This window comes from Pelophylax lessonae, assembly GCF_965119305.1.
Source record: "Pelophylax lessonae genome assembly, chromosome: 4".
NCBI classification, from domain to species: domain Eukaryota; kingdom Metazoa; phylum Chordata; class Amphibia; order Anura; family Ranidae; genus Pelophylax; species Pelophylax lessonae.
The window spans coordinates 512762931-512784196 of record NC_138771.1 but is presented as its reverse complement, the minus strand read 5'-3'; the positions used below and the strand labels follow the sequence as shown (position 1 = coordinate 512784196).

General features: G+C 44.1%; 1 protein-coding gene across 1 annotated transcript in view; it reads left to right on the top strand.

Annotated features, from left to right (window-relative positions):
- LOC309553952 (solute carrier family 23 member 1-like) overlaps nucleotides 1–21266 on the top strand; it is a 77320-nt gene that overhangs the window by 33624 nt on the left and 22430 nt on the right. The window contains exons 5-10 of the mRNA XM_082255460.1: nucleotides 9894–10075; nucleotides 13843–13966; nucleotides 14727–14883; nucleotides 15011–15264; nucleotides 17557–17721; nucleotides 21095–21203. Of these exons, the coding sequence (XP_082111586.1) occupies nucleotides 9894–10075; nucleotides 13843–13966; nucleotides 14727–14883; nucleotides 15011–15264; nucleotides 17557–17721; nucleotides 21095–21203 (991 nt within the window). The remainder of the gene's footprint in view (nucleotides 1–9893; nucleotides 10076–13842; nucleotides 13967–14726; nucleotides 14884–15010; nucleotides 15265–17556; nucleotides 17722–21094; nucleotides 21204–21266) is intronic.

Below are 21266 nucleotides of genomic sequence, written 5' to 3'. Positions count from 1 at the left end.
GTGGTCTTTCAAAGACTGACACACTCCTATGGCTGCTACTGCTGGTTGTACTGCAGAACCTGCAACCTTAAAGGAGGCTTTCAATAAAGATTCCAGCTTTTTATCCACTGGATCTTTAAAAACCTGGGCATTATCCACAGGACAGGTAAACTCTGGTTAACGGAAGAAATGGCTGCATCCACAGAGTGAATATTCCATTTCTTAGAAAACCTATCCTCCATAGGATACAACAATGAAAACCTTTTAGGAGTAACAAACATTCTATCTGAATGATCCCAGTCATTATACACTTCTTGTTCCAAGAGTGGATGCATGGGAAAAGACGAGGACACTGAGGAGGGCGCAATGAGCCAAGGGAGGAAAAGGAGCTCTCAGTTGACTCCAGGGGTGGGAGTTTAAACTCAGCCCGGACCATCTCAGCAAGAGACTGGATAAACAATCTTTGGGATTGAGAGGCTGATAGAGATTCCTCTGACTCGAACTCCCCAGAAGTGGAAATTTCAGCTTGACTATCTATAGGGTCATCTTCAGCTACATCTTCCACATTCTCCACATTTTCTGCCCAATCCTGAACTGATTCAGGGTGTGGCTCAGTAGAGGGGGATCTAACCCGCTACTTTCCTCCATGAGGTGGTGCAAGCATGTCAGCAATCCTACCCTCTAGACTGGCTAATGCCGATGCCAAATCATCCTTGATAACATGGGCTGTGGCAGAAGTACACTGAGTGGCTACTATGCCTGACAACTGTGATGGCTCAGTTTGGCTATTTGCCTCTGGCCTACCAGGAGGAGTAGACACAGTGGAAGCACGACTAGGGCCTTCAGGGCCTGACGGTGGCATCACAGTGCCTTTTCCAACTGTGCTCCCTCCAGCCCTTTTTCGGGCAGACATTGCTTCATAGCAAGACAATACTTGAGGTACTACCTTTTGAAGTGTACTCAAGGTTTGTGCTAAGCTTATTCAGCCTACTGCACACAACACTGAATTACCAAAGATACAGGACCTATTAGTGCCAGTAACATACACCCATAGTGACGCACGCAACCCAGCTGCTGCTCTGTGTCCCCTTTCAGCCTGGAAAAGCTAGTGTGTTGGAAACCGTTCTTTTGCAGAACGCGCCCTTTTATGCACGTGTGGCTTTCGTGCGCCAAACCACATTTAGACCACGCCTATCACGTGGCAAACGTCTACGTATATTTAAATGCAGGTTTTTCAAAGATTTCAAACAAACTTCTTTCCTGTTGTCATTATGAGGTAATGTTTTTGTAGAATTTTGAGGAAAGGAATGAATATAAGGCTGTAACATAACAAAATGTGGAAAAAGTGAAGTGCTGTGAATACTTTCTGGATGTATTGTATACGCTTTTTAGTTTTTTTTTTTTTTTTTTTTTCATGCTGGCTGCATGGAAAACAAAAAGAACAAAAAAAAAAAACGATTCCTCTATCCACACAAACCAAGTGGATGGAGGAATTATGCTGCCAACCCCACCCACTAGGACATTGTGTTCTGAAATCTGCACCCGCCGAGAGAAAAACTTCCCATCTACAGAAGTCGATCCAACGATCGACTTCTGTTGAGCAGGGATGGCCAGGTATTCATTTAAATTTCAAGTGGAAAATATGTGAATAAACTGCGCTAACTTAAAACTAATCTGTAAAGTAAAACACAATATAAAGCTGCTAACACTCCAACCGACAGTGATGGTGATCAAAATATTAAGAAAATAGTGCAGCGCTAAAAATGTGTGAGTAAATGTGCACAAAGTAAAACGTGAACAATCAAACAAAAATGTAAAAAAATGCAAGAAATCAAAGTCCAGAATGTCGATAAAGTGTAAACTGTGACTTGAAAAAGGTGTTGACTCCAGCATGTGCAATAACTGCAACAAACAATAAATCCCACACCAAAGAAATCAAGATGTGCTCACCAGATGATATGGACCCAAAGTACTGTACAGCAAATGGGTCATACACGCTGTATATGTAGATGTCCTCGGTACCGAATAGGCAGGAACCTCAGCAGCGTCTCTGGATCCCAGGTGGTGATGAATATCTTCCAGACTGGTCCGCACGGGAATGCCTAGGAGTCCCCACTCATGGGATTGTGGAGAGGGATAAACCAAAAGGACACCATAGCATAATACCATATGGGCAATTTATTGGAAGATAAAGGAATACACTTACAATTTCACAAGTGGTAAGAAGCATTCAGAAAAGATAGGCACTTAAGGAGTTTTATCAGTCACAGGGCTCCATATCACTGAACCCACCATTCACTGTATTTGAAAACATTTGCTCCTCTTCCCCCAGAGGAAAGGGTATTGTATCCACATTATATTCCCATCTGGTTGGCGTCTCTCTTCCAGTGAAACAGGGTTATATAATTAAATGGGAAAAGGACCTTAACTGTACTTTTTCAACTCTAGAATGGAATAATATGTTAAATAATCTACGCAAATGTTCGCGTTCTAGTGCATGCAGGGAATCTCCACTTAAACTCTTTACTAGATGGTATTTAACCCCTTCCCTAATACACTCTTTTTATGATTCGGTTTCACCCTCTTGTTTCAGAGGATGTTCAGAGGAGGGTACTCTGCTTCATCTCTTTTGGAACTGCAAATACCTGCGGCCCATCTGGGATCAGGCTCAAAAACTTGTATCGAAAATAGCTGGTTCAAGCATCTCCCTCTCCCCAAAAATTTTTCTATTATTTATGACAGCTCCTGGTGTCCCATGCCAGACAGGGAGGCTGATCCATACATTGATGTGCTCCATTCACTGGATGATAGCCCTTAACTGGAGATCAGACACCTTGGTGTGGTCTCGGGTACTCTCCCGTATGGAAAGTATTAAGCTATCAGAAAAAGTTTTTCATTCTGTACAAAACTCGATGCCAGTATTTCAGGCCAAATGGACTAATTGGGATTCTAACGGTTGATACGATTATAGCCTAGGTTATGGGCACTATTGTCCTGTAATTGAGCCATACAGCATCCCTTATCCTCTCCTGTTCTATTATATTTTGGCTTATTAGATTTGTTATTGCTCTCAGGCCAACCTCGTTATGTAATACCTTTCTTATATGGTTGTAACTACTGTATATCTCTGTTTTGATATGTGACGAAAATGATCTGTAATGTTTTATATGACTTTCTAATAAAAATCTTTTGTAAACAAGAAAAGATAGGCACTCATGATACTTCTAAAGCTTTTCCTTAAAAATAACATCCTCAAAGGAATTAGCCTCTTGGCTATTTTGGTTTATCCCTCTCCACAATCCCATGAGTGGGGACTCCTAGGCATTCCCGTACGGACCGGTCTGGAAGATATTCATCACCACCTGTGATCCAGAGACACTGCTGAGGTTCCTGCCTATTCAGTACCAAGGACATCTACATATACAGTGTGTATGACCCATTTGCTGTACAGTACTTTGGGTCCATACCATCTGGTGAGCACATCTTGATTCCTTTATTCCTTTGGTGTGGGATTTATCGTTTGTTGCAGTTATTTCACATGCTGGAGTCAACACCTTTTTTCAAGTCACAGTTTACACTTTATGGACATTCTGGACTTTGATTTCTTGCATTTTTTTGCATTCTGGTTTAATTGTTCACGTTTTACTTTGTGCACATTTACTCACACATTTTTAGCGCTGCACTATTTTTCTTAATATTAATTTAAATTCAGCCAGTTCCTATTGAACCAGCTGAATTTTGGCCAATGTTTGCATAGCTTAGGGCTGAGACAATATTATCAGTCTTCATTGCAATGTTTTTTTACTCCGTGCTTCAGTCATTCCTATAATCATTATCGTGGTCATTTGTAGTAAATCATTGACTTGCATACATAACATGTTCCTGTAGCCTGCAGAGAATCTTTAAAGAGTCATAGAAGATAAGTGATAAAATTACGAAACTTGAACTGTAAATATATCAGGACATATATCTCAGATAGTTTGTTATTCTTCCAAGAGTCCTGATAAGTCTGATAAGAGATGACATTTTTTATGTAATGTTGGCAAACAAGATATTAAAACTTCCTAGTCCTAACATGACTATATATCATGTTTGTCTGTACATCTCCATTTTTATTGGGTCATCTTGGAGAAATAAGGAATAATAAAAATAAAAATCCCAGTCTTGTGAATATTGATAGTAGGGCCCCATGCACACAGGGCGTCAGAAAAAACGAGCTGCAGAGCCACTTCTAACGCCAGGAAAAAGCAGCTGTAAAAATGTGCTTTTAGTAGCTTTTTCCATTGGCGTTATAGCACTTTGGCCATGTTGCTTTTAGCAGCGTTTTTTTCTGCCTCCATTCAAAATCAATGGTTCCCCTTGTCCTCATCAACATGGGGGCAAGGTGCTTTGGGGTGGGGTGCAGAGCCCCCCCCTGCCCCAAAGCACCCAACTCCCCCCCCATGTTGAGGGTGTGTGGCCTGGTATGGTCCAGGGGGGGTGGGGCCGCTCGCTCGTTGCCTCCCATTTCCTGGCCTGCCGGGCTGCATGCTCGGATAAGGGTCTGGTATGGATTTTGGGGGGGACCCCACTTTTCGGCGTGGGGCTCCCCTCAAAATCCATACTAGACCAGAAGGGTCCGGTTTGGTCTCTGGTTATCTCCTGTCGTCTGGCTGCAGTCTCTGGTTATCTCCTGTCATCTGGCTGCAGTCTCTGGTTATCTCCTGTCGTCTGTCTGCAGTCTCTGGTTATCTCCTGTCGTCTGGCTGCAGTCTCTGGTTATCTCCTGTCGTCTGGCTGCAGTCTCTGGTTATCTCCTGTCGTCTGGCTGCAGTCTCTGGTTATCTCCTGTCGTCTGGCTGCAGTCTCTGGTTATCTCCTGTCGTCTGTCTGCAGTCTCTGGTTATCTCCTGTCGTCTGGCTGCAGTCTCTGGTTATCTCCTGTCGTCTGGCTGCAGTCTCTGGTTATCTCCTGTCGTCTGGCTGCAGTCTCTGGTTATCTCCTGTCGTCTGGCTGCAGTCTCTGGTTATCTCCTGTCGTCTGGCTGCAGTCTCTGGTTATCTCCTGTCGTCTGGCTGCAGTCTCTGGTTATCTCCTGTCGTCTGGCTGCAGTCTCTGGTTATCTCCTGTCGTCTGGCTGCAGTCTCTGGTTATCTCCTGTCGTCTGGCTGCAGTCTCTGGTTATCTGTGCATTTGGCTTATGGTTGCGGCGACTGTGACATCAATGGGCAATTTTAACGGCGAAGCCGCCTGTAAAACTTAACATGTCGGCTTGTGGCACCGTGAAGCTAAGCATTTATTTCGCGGCCATGTGTAGTCAACGATGCAGCTGCTATGTTCATGTAGAGGTAGGTGGTCAAGGGGTGGTTCTGTTTAATCATCCTCTTTGAGTCCCCGTTCACATTGACTGCGGCTTTGAAATTGTGCAACTTCATCTGAAATTGCACAATTTCAAAGCTGCATGTGAGTGCGAATTCAGGTGTGACTGGGAAGACATCTGTGCGGCTCCATGTACAGATGTCTATGCAAGTCACACCTGAAATCACCAAAAGTAGCGCTGGAACTCCTTTTTTAAATCAGTGTGGCATTTTAACATGGCCATTGCCAGCAATAGGGTGCGACTTGTCATGCAATTTGACCTGCCAAATCGCATTACAAGTTGCTCCAATGTGAGCAGGGGCTTAGGTCATTCTTATACGCAATCTGGTCATTTCCCAATACTTTCTGCAGCATGCTTAACAGAATTAGTTTTTCAAATGTATCCCAGGAGGGCTGGTATTTTGTCACACTGCTGTAATCTCTAGCAACCAATCAGTGAGCAGTAATAATGTGCTGTAACCTCTAGCAACTAATCAGCAAGCTGTAACCTCTGGCCAGTAATCACAATCGCTGCCTGATCTGCCACAGTAAACTGATTTTGAAAGTGTTTGCCCAGGGTCCAATCAATTTTAAAGAGGGCCCTGGCTCTCGCAGCTCCGCCCCTGCACCTCGGTGCCTCTAGGCTCCAATATATGACATCATGTTTTCTTGACTTGTCTAGACGCAGCCTACAGGACAGGGGGCAGCACTGAGTAGAGTGGGAGCAGCTGGCACCTTCCCGCTCACTGGTCCTCTCTATTTCCATTGGCTCCATAGATCCCCTAAAAGAAAGCACTCTCTTTCAGGCATTGGACCACCTGAGAGCTCAGAGGGTGATAACTGAGGTTCCAGAGAATGAAAGGTTTCGGGGGTTTTATTCAAACCTATTCGTGGTACCCAAACCAAACGGGGACGTGAGACCTTTTTTGGATCTCAAGGCACTGAATCCGTTTATGAACGTTCGTTCCGCATGGAATTCAGACCCATCAAAGGTTCCTGTGTTTTGCAATTGGAAACCATCAGGAGAAATCAGGCTCATACTGCTGGGTGGGCGGGCCTATCTTAAGGGAGGGGCCTGGTGCTGCAGCTCCAATAGCCCCTATGTTAATCCAGCCCTGACTCCACCTCCTTGCAGTGGCGGTTCCCACCTTTTGACTGCCGCTTGGGGGAGGAGCTGGACCTCTGAGGGTGCAGATAGCCGCCAGCCTGCCACATGGACATGGATGATGTTCTGTAGTGCTGCTGCTCTCTGTTGACCCAGTCCACCCCGTGTCACCAGGTGTGTCCCACTTTCCCTTGTCTCCTTCTATGTCAGGCTCGCTTAAGGGTCCTTTCACATGGAACGGAGTCCATTCTGCTCAGCGGGGGATCGATCCGCCGATCCCCGCTGAGCAGGCGGATAACAGCTCCGTCTCCGCTCTGTGTGCGGAGACAGAGCTGTCAGATCCCCGCTGTCCTCTATGGGGAGATCGGATGAGAATGAAAAATAGGGTTTCCTTCCATCCGGATATCACGGACTGGATCGGAATCAGATAGCATCGGCTGTCAGCGGAGATTCCGCTGCCCCATAGGGATGCATGGAGCATCCGATCCGGTCTGCCTCAAAAACTGACAGGCAGATCGGATCGGATCGACCGTGTGAAAGGGGCCCTAAAACTGCAGTGCTGCAGAATTTCTTACTGTCATTCTTCTAGGTATCTGAGATTGTAGCAACTGCTGGCAAAGTTGGTGATTGAGGTGCTGGGATGAGTCTTCCATACTTGCTGCTGTGTTAGCCTGTTAGACACATGTAGGGATTTGGGATCCTGGTCAGGATATCGCCATAATTCTACCCGTCGTTGTGCCCTGATTCCAAATCCCACTGCAATGCTGGCAAAACGCAGCACACGTGTTTGTGCTCCATTCATTTTTACTGGCACCAAAATGTGGTGTCTTTTTTTTTTTTTTCTGTGATTGTTGAGTGATTTATTTGGCACAACAAGCATCCAAAACCATGCCATGTTTTGGTGCCACTAAAAAAGAATGAAACACAAATGTGCTGCATTTTGCCAGGATTGCAGTGTGATTTGGAATTGCGGGCAGAATCTGCCCATGATCCCAGATTGCTACAAGTGAACAGTTAGGGCCTAACAGGCTAACGCAACAGCATCTATGGAGGCCTCAGCCTCAACATACAGTATTTTATAGGTGCAAGGAAGCCCAGGTTTTGTTTAACCATGTTCCTTAAGACCCTCCCACTTTAATGTTTTGCCACACCCACATGCGCCGCAAGTCACTGCCTCCATGTCATGTCCCTCATTCTCAAGCTCAGAAGTTGAGGTATGTTCTGTACGTATGAACATTGCACAGTACCACTTCTCTTGCATGGTATGCCAGGTTAACAAAAAATCAGTGAGTGCTGCCTTCCACAGGATGGTGCTCCTTTTCACCTGCCCAGTAAGATTGACTATTACGGTGCACCACCCTGTGGTAGGCAGTCCAATGGCTGAGAGCACTGACCACTGTGTTCTGGTGGGGGGGGGGGGGGACTCAATAGCACAGCTGGAGAGATCGTAGTACTAGCACTGCGTGTTTTAGCACAGTGATCTGTCAGTTTTTTCGTTGAGCAAGTACCCGGCTTTAGACTGGGCAATGTTCATAAGAACTGGAAGAAGGCAAAACTGAAATCAAGCTCATTTTTGAAGAGGATCTGAGAAAATAGAATCGAGAATGTGATTGTTTACTTTGAGCAACAAATAGTTTTTGCTTTTTCCAGCTTTTTTGAATTTGGCGCAATTTTTTTGTTTTATTTGAAAAGACTTTTACTAAGTATCTGTTGCTGAACCACACCAGAACAAAAAAGGATCTACGGCCCTGTACTACACATTGCATTCTTTAAGAAATTTGTAATTGAAGCGGATCTCCACCCAAAAGGTGAAGTTCTGCTTTAACCTCTTCCCAACCGCCCGCTGCCTTTTTACTGCGGCAGTGCGGCCCTCCTGCCTATACCGACATAGACCTACGTCGGTTGCGCGCCTGCAGCTAGGGGACGAGCGCCCGCCGCCAGCAGCCTGCCCCCGCCCACACTCGACAGCGGGGAAGCCGATGCACGGGGCAGGCAGCTCGGATTGCCACCTGACACCCGCGATCGCTCCCCGCTGCGAGAGAAGAACAGTCAGCTGTTGTAAACACAGCTGACCGTTCTCTCTGGAATGATCACAGAGCCCCTGTGATCCTTCTACATAGGAACATTTGACAAGCCATGCCCCCCCCCCACAGTTAGAATCACTTTTAATCACATTTAACCCCTTGATCACCCACAATGTTAACCCCTTCCCTGCCAGTGTCATTATTACAGTAATAGTACATATTTTTAGCACTGCTTACTGTAGTAATGTCACTGGTCCCCCCAAAAGTCTACAAAATGTCTGTTAGGGGTCCGATATGTCTGCCGCAATGTCGCAGTCCCGCTAAAAATCGCAGAGCGCCGCCATTACTAGTAAAAAAATAAATAAATAAACAATAAAAATGACATAAATCTTTCCTGTAGTTAGTAGATGCGATAACTTTTGCGCAAACCAATCAAAATACGCTTGTTGCGAATTTTTTTTTTTTTTTTAACAAAAATATGTAGCAGAAAACAAATTGGCCTAAAATGTTAAAAAAAATAGATTTAAATTTTTTTTTGAGAATGTTTTATATAGCAGAATGTGAAAAATATATATATTTTTTTTCAGAATTGTCGCTCTTTTTTTGTTTATAGCGCAAAAAACAAAAATCGCAGAGGTGATCAAAAACCACCAAAAGAAAGTTCTATTTGTGGGAAAAAAAAGGACATTTTTGGGTACAGCATTGCATGGCAGCGCAATTGTCCCATTAAAATAACGAAGTGCCTAATCATTAAATATGGCCTGGTCATTAAGTGGGAAAATCTTCCGGTCCAGAAGTGGTTAAGGCCTCCCCCCCCCCCCCCTCCTTTTTACATAATGGCACTTTTTTTTGTGAGCGGGTATCTGGTTTTATAATCCAGGTCATCCTGGAGGCCATCCAAGAAAAAAGTTCTCCTCCCTCACCACAGCCTTATGGGAAAGGTTACAGGGCCCAGAAGACTGCGGGACCATTCACAAAGCGCAGTCCGGTTTGCCCAAGCACAGCGGGAACCTGGCTGTGAAGTTGCAAGCTGTTACAGCCGGGTGCCCACAGTTGGGATGCTGGCGATGGGGACAGAACACCAATGGATAGAATGGCTGGGGTAAGCACATCGCTGGATCCTGGGACAGGTGGGTGTCTGTGTATTAAAAGTTAATGTTGACTGTTAATAAACACCAGTTTGACTGGAGCTCCTCTTCCAAGCCCATAGAGGGGGAAGTACAAGCGATTGTTGCTAGTGGTCTCGTTACCAACATAAAACTCTTCTAAAATGAATCACCCTTCTGAAATCGGCCTTAAGCTGGCCACAGAGCAGGGACCAGCTGAATTTCGACCCATCTATGCTCCTTCCTGTTAGAAAAGAGTTAATCTAATAACTCCATTATCTGTAGGCTTTGTTCTTATCTCCTGTCTCTTCCTGATACCTTTTTATGTTTCAATTTTTCAGGTTCAGGGGGCCATCATGGTCGCGTCTTGTTTCCAAATATTCGTTGGGTTTTCTGGTCTGATCGGCTACCTCATGCGATTCATTGGACCACTGACTATCGCACCTACTATCACGCTAATCGCGCTGCCTCTTTTTGAGTCTGCTGGCTATGACGCTGGAGCACACTGGGGGATATCGGCCATGTGAGTTAAAATTGTATATGGATTGGGCTAGATGTACATGAGCTTGAAGGCACTAATAGACCACTGAGTAATCTTTGATTGTGGTTGTAAACCTCAGACATGTAATATGAACAAAGCATACCCCTTTATAGTGCTTACTTTCCTCAGTTAAGAGCACTAAGTGTAATTTCTGTCTGCTGCTTCATTCCTCTATCACTATGAATCACTTTTGACTAGTTTTCTTGGCGCCAAGAGAAAAAAGGTGACAGGAGGGAGCTCCAGTTGATTGACAGCCTCAGTGTGAAGGCCCTTTCCTCCAATCAGCTCTCAGAGCTCACCTCACTGAGATCTACAGAGTGTGACTTCAGCTTTCCACCCACTTTTTTCTGACAGCCCAGATAAGCTTTATAAATTCAGCAATTTGAATGTAGAGAAGAGTAGACTGCAGATAAATGGTACAACGTATGCAGGAGTATTTGTGTCCTCTCTGAGTATCACCTGAGGCCAGTCACGTCACTGGATATATATAAGGGGATATAACCTCTTTAAGCCGTTATGCAAATTGATAATTGGCTGAGCTTAGTCTTGAGGTCAGAAAAGTTGGGTCCCTTGTTTTTAATTTTTTTTTTTACTTATCCTTTTTTAATTTTTCCCATTTGTTTTTCCCATTACAACAAAAAAGGGAGAACAACATATATAGCTGCATTCCAACAATCATATACAAAAATCCCTATTATCCTTTCCTTCCCTCTCCCCCCTCCCCTTCCCATATTTTGCCATTTGATATCTTCTTCTATCTTTCTTCCTCCTCCGTCCCATCTTGGTTACTCCAAATCTCTGCATATTTCCTCGTTCTCTTAAATTCTACCCATTTTCCCCATATAATGGTACATTTCTCTATTTGGTCTTCTCCACTACTGCTCCAAGTATTCCATTGCAGCTGCTAACATTTTTTAAATACTGTAAAAATGGAATATAGCAACCTTGAGGTGTTTTGTACAGTGTTAGTGTAAGGAATTCCCCAGAAACATAATTTCCTGCTTGTGTGATTAGCTCACTATTTTTCCTCTGTCTGTAATAAATGTAGCACTGTCCCTGTAGGGCTTGCTGTATGATGACTTGTTGGGCCTCCTCTGATTACCAGCACACAGTCACTTAGAGTACAGTTCATACATTCATCCTTACGCCCAATGGCTCGTTGCTCAATAAACATTGCAGGGGTATTGGTTTTTAGTATTTATTGTGGAACTTGGATGGGAGAAGGGAATAGTGGGATACTACAACTGGAACTATGTACATTGGATAAGGACCACTCTCACTTGACCTACCAGATTGTTTGTGGAAGCAGCTGCACTGCTTGAACCATACTGCCACATGTATGTAAAAGGGTTAAGTCTCCTTGCTCTTTTTCTCCAGCAATAGACTTGGTGATTACATTCTCTTCAGGACACTCACTAGCATCCCCTTTACTGACATCCACTGACTCTTCTAGCTGCAGGGGTGGCCCCCCCTCAGGTCAGGCCATTTGACACAGATCTGTACTCACTGTATGCAGAATCAAATCCCTCAGCGTCTCCCCTTCCAGTCAGCTATACAGGACCTCCGGGTTCAGTTCCTCTCTAGCCCTTTAGGCCCTCGGGTCGGCTTCCTGAGGCAGCCGCCTCCTCCCTGCCAGGACTCCGCTATCCAGACAAAAGACCCCAAGCACATGCGCTCCTGGCTTTTATACAGTATTTCAGCATGCATCGAGGCACTTTCCTCTGCCAATTACCAGGGCTGTACTAAATTGTCAAGTTTCCTCCCACTGTCCAACATGCCTCCCTACTGGACCAGTGTGAAACACTCTGCAAACAAACTGAGTTGCACCTGAGCACATTGAGCAGACCTTACTAGCAGATCCAGCTCTCTGGTAGCCAGAGAACAATATAGATGTACCTGCAATCCCTCTAGTAAGTAGACAGGATTCAAAAACTTTACTCTCTCTCTCTCTCTCTAACCCCTACCTAGAAAGGTGCTACATAAAGTACATTTATACGTTTAGGCATATCCTGCAATTAGACTTCCCGTTTTTGGTGGGGTACTTCCTAAGGCTTGTCTACTAAAGGGGTGCAGATACTGCAACTCTCCTCATTAGAATACTGAAAATTGTATAGAACAGAAAAAGATGGGAAACTTCAACAGAGTTTGGGTGATCAATGAACATTGATCGAATTTTACCAAACAGGATTGCTTTTTTTTTCTCAACAAAAGTGAACATTAAAAAACAAAAAACAAACATTAGATTTTGAGATTCCTTTTCTGGCAAAAAAATGTAACTGCAAACACAGTGTGATCTTTGCTCTTAGGCATTGTACTAACACACCATGCATGCGGTAGCCATTTAGAATGGTACCCAATGCATTAAGCCCTTGTTCACATTAGAGCGACTTTCCAAATCGCATGACAAGTCGCACCTTATTGTTGGCAACGGCACTGTTCAAATCGGTGGGACGCTGACTTTGCAGTGCCTACAACGATTTGAAAAAGTAGTTCTTGCACTACTTTTTGCAATTTCGGGTGTGACTTGAATAGACATCTGTATGGCTTCATGCACAGATGTCTAACGAGTCACACCTGAACTTGCACTGATGTGCGGCTTTGAAATTGTGCGACTTCATCTCAAATCACATGATTTCAAAGTCTCATTCACTGTGAACGAGGGCTAAAACAACGAACCTGCCTTGAAGCTCACCGAACTGGTAATGCACTTCAATACATTTTTATGCTGCAGGAGAAGCAGGGCATACCACACAAGCCCAAAGTATTTGGGTTGGACTTTTCAGGACATATGTGGTATGCCTAAAGTCTATAACTTGTTAAGTAGCTCAATTTATACAGTAAATTCTAGGCAGCCTAAATATTTCGCATTTAAGAATGGTATTTTACTTGTTTGCTTTCATGCGATCTGCTGCACGTGTCAGTTAAAAGTTTACAACACCCCAAAAGCAGATGTCAAAATGCAGTGCACTTGCCTGAACTGGATCGCATGGTTGCAAACACCCATGCAATTTGGTTCCAGTGCAAAAAAAAAGCAGAACTTCTTCTCCCCGTACTGCTGTCGCAGGGAGAGGGTGGGGGGAGTGGGGAATCACGCAGCAGCATTGGGAACATGTTCCCAAAGGTGAACTTATACTTTAAGCCATTTAAAATAAGCGGGCTCAAATCGCACTGCAACAGAATCGCATGTGATCTGCACGGGAATGCGGTACGATTCCTGTGCAAATGCATATGCGGTGTGCATTGTAAACCTAGCCTCAAAGCCCAATTGAAAGCGCACACTTTTTTTTTTTTTTTTTTTTCTCTCTTTTTTTAGTCCTGTACCCTACACGTTTATGATTATTATTTTTGCTTGGAGATAACTTAAAATACATGCTGGCAGAGCTGACGAACATCCACACAGCCATCACAGGTTCCCTCACATAGACAAGACTTACACAGAAGAAGAGGGGGCATGTCTAACAAAGTCTGCTACTAAGTGCTGATTACTGAGGGCACTGGGTCTGGTTGCACTCATATTTACACACCGCCTACAACTGCTGTAACAGGAAAGTGGAGATGTTAGTACAATGTCTGACTGCATTTCTATTTCTTTGGTTTCAGTTTTTTTTTTTTCTACTCTATTTCTAGGAAAATGTCTTTATCAAACTTTTTCTTGATCCTTTTTTTTTTTTTTTTGCAGCAGCAGCATTGTTCTTCATTGTTCTTCATTGTTCTTCATTGTCTGCTCTTCTTCTTGTTTTCCTTTTCAGGACCACGTTCTTCATAGTATTGTTCTCTCAGTACCTGAGGAATATTCCATTTCCAATTCCTTATTACTCTAAAAGTAATGGAAAGTGGCAATACTCTAGGACCTACATCTTCCAGATCTTCCCGGTAAATGCAAATCTGCAACAAAGCTTGTTCATGTCCTCCCAGTTTTTTTTTTTTTTTTTTTTTATGTAAAGTGTTTTTTCTTCTTTCTTTTCTTTCTTTTAATTTTTATTTTTTTTGCTGTCTCTATTCCTGTTAGCGTAGGTTCAATCTCTTTTTGTCCTGGTTACCACTGTAACTGGGACAAAAATTCACGGGAATCCAAAATGTTACAGTTGTCAGTAAAGCTGGCCATAGACAGTTCGTATCTCGGCCGGGTTCAGCAAGGCATGCGGACCATGTTCCTGTGCGAATCCGATGTGAACTGTTCCATGGACAATTGTCACTGAAACATGTATCCTTGCTAAAAGATCCACCCCCCCTTTTTCTTTTTAATTCCCCCATTTTTGAATTAGCCATCTTATTTTGTCTAGATGGCAAAAGTCACCAGCATAAATTCAGGTGGTGTATCTACCAAGCTGGAACACAGACCGCAATATTATTTATTGTTCTTTTGAGTTATAGATCAACTGGACTGCACTAGGAACCCCCTACAGCATGAACTGTAAAAGAGAGCGCATTAAACAGGGTTTATAGTTCGAAGTACAATATCAATAAAAAAAAACTTTTTTGTGATTCATCTAAAAGTAATTCTGTATGTAGATTTTCAATTTATACACATAAAACATAAAGCGTAAGCTCCTGGACAATTCTGTATTGTTTTCTTGTTTGGTTAAGCTCCTGGACTGTTCAATGACCTCTTTCTTTTGTCACTTTTGCACAGGTCCTCTTTGGCATCTCCATCTCCTGGCTGATCTGTTATATCCTGACCATCACCAATGTCTTTCCAACCAACCCGCTAAAATATGGGTATTTAGCTCGTACAGATGTGAAAGGGAATGTACTTGCTCGTGCCCCATGGTTCCGCTTTCCTTACCCAGGTATCATCTCTAAAAAAGCAAGCTGCTGAAACTTTACCAATTTGGTACTAACCTCCCCTAACCTCCAGCATTCAGAGTACCTTTTTTTACTCAACAGTTCAGTTCATGGCAGTCATTTGTATTTCAGGCCAATGGGGAATGCCTACTGTAAGTCTGGAAGGAGTATTCGGTATCTTAGCTGGAGTTGTCTCATCCATGGTGGAGTCAGTGGGTGATTACCACGCTTGTGCTCGTCTTTCGGGGGCACCTCCTCCTCCCAAGCATGCTATCAACAGAGGAATTGGTATAGAAGGCATTGGTTGCCTACTGGCTGGAGCCTGGGGCACCGGGAATGGAACCACATCATACAGCGAGAACGTTGGTGCTTTGGGAATCACAAGGGTATGTGTACTAGACCTCACCAATCTAGATACCAGAGCACATAAATCTGATAACACTCGATATCATTAAACATCACTGGGATCGTGACCTGAAGATGATCCAATATGTTAGATGACAGCAAATGCTTATGATTTTATTAAAACAAATACAACAAATCCTATTACTTATACCCATGGTCAACTGCTTCATTATAGGGTGCTAAAGCTCAGCTTTTTGGTGCTGTGCCCCTACTGTGGGAGATTTTCTCTCACTTCTGTCAAAACAGGAAATGATGGGACGTCTCTCCAATGAGGACACATTTTAAGTGGCTTAAAGTTTTACCTAACCCAGGACCCTGCATTCACTATATCTGGTCTCCCACAGTACACAGAATATGGCAATGCAATAGTTTTAGTAAATCTAAACTGCTAAATGCCTTTTTTCATCAGCAGTATATAGCAGTCTTGTGAATTCTATCAGTGTCCAGCCGAGGATTGCTAAAGCTTTTAAGAAGTTTTCATTCTCCTCTGACTGTCCTATGAGACTGAGTGACCCCTGACTCTCTGTCTGGACAGTGGTGATTGACCCTGTGCTGATCACATGCACCCTCCCAAAAAATACCCTCGGGCAATACACACCAAACTAAGCATGTGCAGACTGTCTCCTAGGGCTCTGTGCGATCAGCAGATGGATTGGGTACAGTAAAAGAAGGGGAGGATGAGAGAAAACAGGATCAAACAGCCTTTTTACACAATGCAGAGGGTTAACCCGTTAGGTTCCACGGTGAGTATAACAAGCATGCTTTACTGCATACAGTACAGTTTTTGGATAGAAGGAGGAAGGATTAGAACTCCCTGCTGGGGTTCTACTGCTATAAGATTTCTCATCACTTCCTGTCCTGCTCAGGGGAGGACTGGGCCAGGGGGGGGGAAATTGCCCCCCCCCCCACTCTGCTGCCCCATAAAAAGGCTGCACTGCTTCTGCCACAGACATGCATAAAGGATTCCTGGTGAAGAGAAGTAAAAAGCCCCCACCGCTGACCTACTGAGTGCGGCATAAAGTCAAGGACAGAGTGCAGCCCTCCCCCCAGCATGGATGGTGTAAGCTGTGTCTGAGGAGAGGATCTTGTCATGCCCCACTGGAGACTCTCCTCCTCTGACCAGCCCCGACCGAGCTGTCCCTGCTCCCCCCAACTGCCCCTGCTGGCCAGGTTTAGGAAACCAGATTCAGCCGGTGAGTAGAGAGTACCTGGAGTGGAGCTTCAGCCTGGAATGGGGGTCAGGAGGAGGCCGAAAAGAGAGAGAGTGGGAGGGGGGCCGAGTCGCTGCACCACGGGCCTATGCATTGTACTTGCCCCCCGGGGCTGAAAGTTGCCAGTCAGCCCCTGGTCCTGCTGTCGTTTTACTAGACAGGAAGTAAGGAGAATTCTCCAACAGCAGCATAGCCAGAAATATATTGGCTTTTACTTGGTAGAAGAGGGAAAGACTGGAGCTCCTTTAGATTTTTATTTCTTTGTGTTTCTGCTGCAGATTTTCCTTTACTTTCTGTCTGGTGAAAGCAGACAAGGATCAAGGGTAAAGTTTTCTAATGAAGCCTGACAGGGTTTTTATTGCTTCCCTATTCTGTCCAAAAAAGCTTTTGGCTTGACTTACACTTTAATGAGTTGGCAAACGGAGATATACCATTTTGGGTTGGCTTGATCTGAATCCAATTTGCAAAGCTCTGATTTGCACCTGCACCTATGTATCAGTAAGTACCCACTTGAGGATATGATTTTGAACAAGAGAGCGAGAGACATCTTTTAAAACTTCAACATAGTTTCTAGATTGCATCCTTTACCTTCTGATCCTCTTCCCCCTACTGTCCTGCCTGCCACTGCTATTACTGGCAATATGTCAAAGCAACCACTTGTAATTGCTTTGTATTACACAGGAGGAGCAGTTGTCAAATAAAATGTCTAAAATTACATTTTAAGATATTCTAGAAGTGCCACTGTGTAATATAGTGTAAAAATGTATCATTACATTGAAGTTATTATTTCGTTCAGGCTTAGATCAAAGGTGTGACTGTGAACTGTTGACCTGCAGATAAAAACAATTGAAGAAAAAAAAATAAAATCATAATAATAAAATTCTAATAATATTAACAGTTTTAAGCCATAAGAGGGTATACAGGTAGGAGAGATGAAGTAATTGCTATCAATTTCCAAATGTTAGGTGACTAAAGAGCACTAATCACAAGGCCAGGCTCACCTGTAGGAGTCCTTTGAAGTACTATTTCTATGGGACACAAACGTTTATCTTTGCCTTTCAGGTTGGAAGTCGGATGGTCATTGTTGTTGGAGGAATAGTGATGCTTCTTTTGGGCATGTTTGGTAAAATTGGTGCTATATTTGCCACTATACCGGCTCCAGTAATCGGTGGAATGTTCCTGGTGATGTTTGGGGTAATTGCGGCAGTTGGGATGTCCAATTTGCAGGTAAATGGAACGGATGTACATAGGGGGTCAAATTTTGCTTTGGAACCAGAAAACTCCCTGGTTTACTTATTCAGGATTTAATTACTGTGAGATGCGGTACCTAGGAAATGTTTACATATTAATTCAGGGGCGTACGTACATACAGGAGTCGCGATTGCGACCCGGCCCCATGCGGTCATCCTGTACACCTGGATAGGAGGGGTAATGGCATGTAGAGGACCCGATCCCTCCATGAAGCCACTGAATCCCCGCTTCCCCTCTTCTCCATTCTACAGACATTCAGTGGCCGCAGGAAGGAAATGGAGGGCATTGCTTGCACTACATGCCACCCCAGCGCCTCCCTGTCCTGCTGCCCCAGGGCCCTGTGTGCTTCCCTGGCCTTCTGCAGAGCTTCCAGGTTTCCCCTTCCCACCTCCCGCCGGCTGCCGCAGGGGATACTGTCAGGATGGAGAGTGGGGAAGGAGCCGGTAAATGTCATTTACCAGCCCCTTCCTTGTCCTAATAAAGTCTGTGATCGTTACGGGATTTTTTTTTTTTTTTTTATTCACAGCGGAGGCATATTAAATGTTGTTTACTATGCTTTCGTTTATGAATAAATGATAAGCTCTGTACAGAGCTATTCTTGTGCTGCAGAGATGGAGATGGAGGGATGTATCCTCAATCAATTTTCTTTGTCTAGAAGGAGAAACATCCAAGGTCTTTTTAGACCCCTGTTATTTAACAAAAGCCTCCTAACCGTGGTCCTAAAAAAATGTAATATATAATAAAAAATACATGTGTAAAAAAGTAAATTAAAATACTACTGACACTAGTGGCGGAATTACCAGGGTTGCATGGATCTCACATGTAACCGGGCCCTGCCATTCAGCCACTGTGGGGGAACCCCAAAACGGCAGGAAGGGGGCCCGCTGCGGGACTGTTATAAAGGGTCCCATAATTGGAGTAAAGGTCCCCAGGATCAGTGGGAAGGGCCCCAGCTGTGGTTCATGGTTTCTTGCACCAGGTCTCTGAAGGTTCTAGGTATGCCTCTGTATTGATTTATGTTTGTCGGTGGAGTGACTCTTCAGGCACATCTGGGCAGGTGCCATAACACTGGTGCTCGGAGGGGGGGGTGGGCATAGCAAATAGACAGAGGACTGAAGTTTCTCTTTCAGTAACACTTAATGGTCCTGTTCCCTCTCCCCTCCCTAGCCTGTGACTAGACCGTATTAGGAGGAGCAATAGACTGATGAGTTCATCTCTCTGTCACTCTACTTTATCTTCCTTTTCAGTATGTTCTTTTACACTGTAGCACAACTAAGTTGGCTTCTTGTACAGCTTCTCCCTCTCCTAGCCTGTGCTCTGCTGTACAGGAACTGCAATAGGGCTCATACCTGGTCAAGGTCAGGTACTTGCACCGCTTGCGTTTAAAAAGTACATTAATGGGTACAGAGCTGCCATTTTTGTTTTGTTTTTTGTCTGACTGGAGGTCACTTTAAAAATGAACAAAAGGGGGCACACCAGCGTAATGTATTATCCCACAATATTTATTAAAAGATAATTGTCATAAATACTACTCACAAACATAAATAAAAGATTGCTCGTCAGAGTTCTAGACTCCAGTCTCCAGACGATGGTTGGGCTTTGATGAAGAAGGAGAATCCTTCGAACTGTATCAGCTAGCAGGGATCCTGGTCAGGTCCCCCCACAGTCTGGAGACTGTGGAGTCCAGAACTCTTGATCTATGGACGAGTGGCTTGTTAGGTGATCTTTTTATTCATATGCTTGTGAGTAGTACTTATAATAATTATCTTTTGATAAATGTTGTGGGATAATGCACCCTTATTTGCTATTTTTTTTATAGAGGCCTAAAGACATCCCCAGTCTTTAGGAACAGCAAGGCGTGGAGTGATTACCCCTGTGATGTGGAGTACCACCTGCACCTTTGCCGGGCTGTCCCACTTATGCAAATGCGATATTTACTCACATTTGTTTGTGACTTGGAGGTAATTTTAACCTCCCTAGCGGTATTCCCGTGTGTGACTCGGGGTTAATATAGAGTACCAAAAGCGGTAACCCCGAGCCACACTCGGGATTACCCTGCAATAAAACTCACCTTCCCCTGCGATCCCCCGCCGTCCTCGCCCTGTCCCCCAGGCATTCTCACGCTGTCCTCCCGCTGTGTGCTCGGCCGATGCCGCCACCTGTCTTCCAATTCCCTTCCCTGCAAGTGACGCAGAGGGGTGGAACTGGCGGCAATTTCAAAAATGTAAATAATACAAATGACATGATACATATTTGTGATCCTAACGGATTACACTGTATCACGCCATTTCGCCACAGGATTTCACCTGGTGACTTTTCCAGTGCCCTGCCTGTGCTTTTCCAGTTCTTTGTGCCTGGAAAATTTAGAACGACCATGGCGTCCAAAAAGCGTTCCTTTTGCGCAAAAGCGCTTTTAGATGAACTGGAAAACAGCGAAACAGAGTTACTTGAAGAACTGAGCGATAGCGATTCGTAGGAAAATTCGTCGTCCGGTACGGAAAGTGACGACAACGATTCTGTGACTGAGCTCAGCGATGTGCAGTAATATTGCATCCCTTGTTTGTACACATTTCAGTGTTTTTGGTTTGATTCTATTATTGAATAAACTGTATGTGTTTCAAACTTTTAATCATACCTGGGATGTCTACTAGACTCTTGTTTGGACAGATTTAAGTGAGTTATTCCTAAGAATTACAGGCCTATAATATCAAACAACATATTTCTATGCAAAACAATGTACTGCTTTTAGCACAACAATTCTGACATAATCAGACCACCAGGGAGGTTAAAGTGGAGTTCCGGCCTATTTTTCAACTTTAGTGATTCCTGGAGTGCTCGCTATGCTGATCAACAATTGGGCATTTTCAATTTTTTTCATGGGTCCTTTACCTTATTTTCAGGGCATTTTTGATTGTACTTCCTCCTTCTCACCCCTCTGTGGCCACGGCCACCGACATCACTTCCGCCTTTGCATTGCATCCTGGGAGCAGTTTGTCATCACTCCCAGGAGGCTGGAATCAGGAAGAACTCCCAGAACACTCCCTGGAATCAGGAAGAAGGACACAGATTACACTGCGGCTTCAGATGCCCACATCCAAGATGGCCATGCTCAGACAGTGTTTTTTAAAGTAAGATTTTGACTAAAATCCAATACTATACACCTTGTAAGTATGAGAATAGGGGTTCTGTAAGGGGGGATGGATTAGTATTATAGGGGTATTTTTAGTTAAAAAAGGTATTTGAGGCCGGAACTCCGCTTTAAGGAAAGCTTAGAAATATAAACACTCTCTGGACCTTGGATACAATACTTTTGGTACACATGAAGATCTGTTCTGGTTTTGTTTTACAGTTTGCCGACATGAATTCCTCGAGAAATATATTTATAGCTGGATTTTCCATATTTTGTGGCCTGACCATTCCAAACTGGGTGAACAAAAATGCAGCACTTTTAGAAACCGGTAAGGAACAGAGATTCTCAATTTTTATTTTTTATTTTTTTATAGTCATTAGGCTTGTTGTTT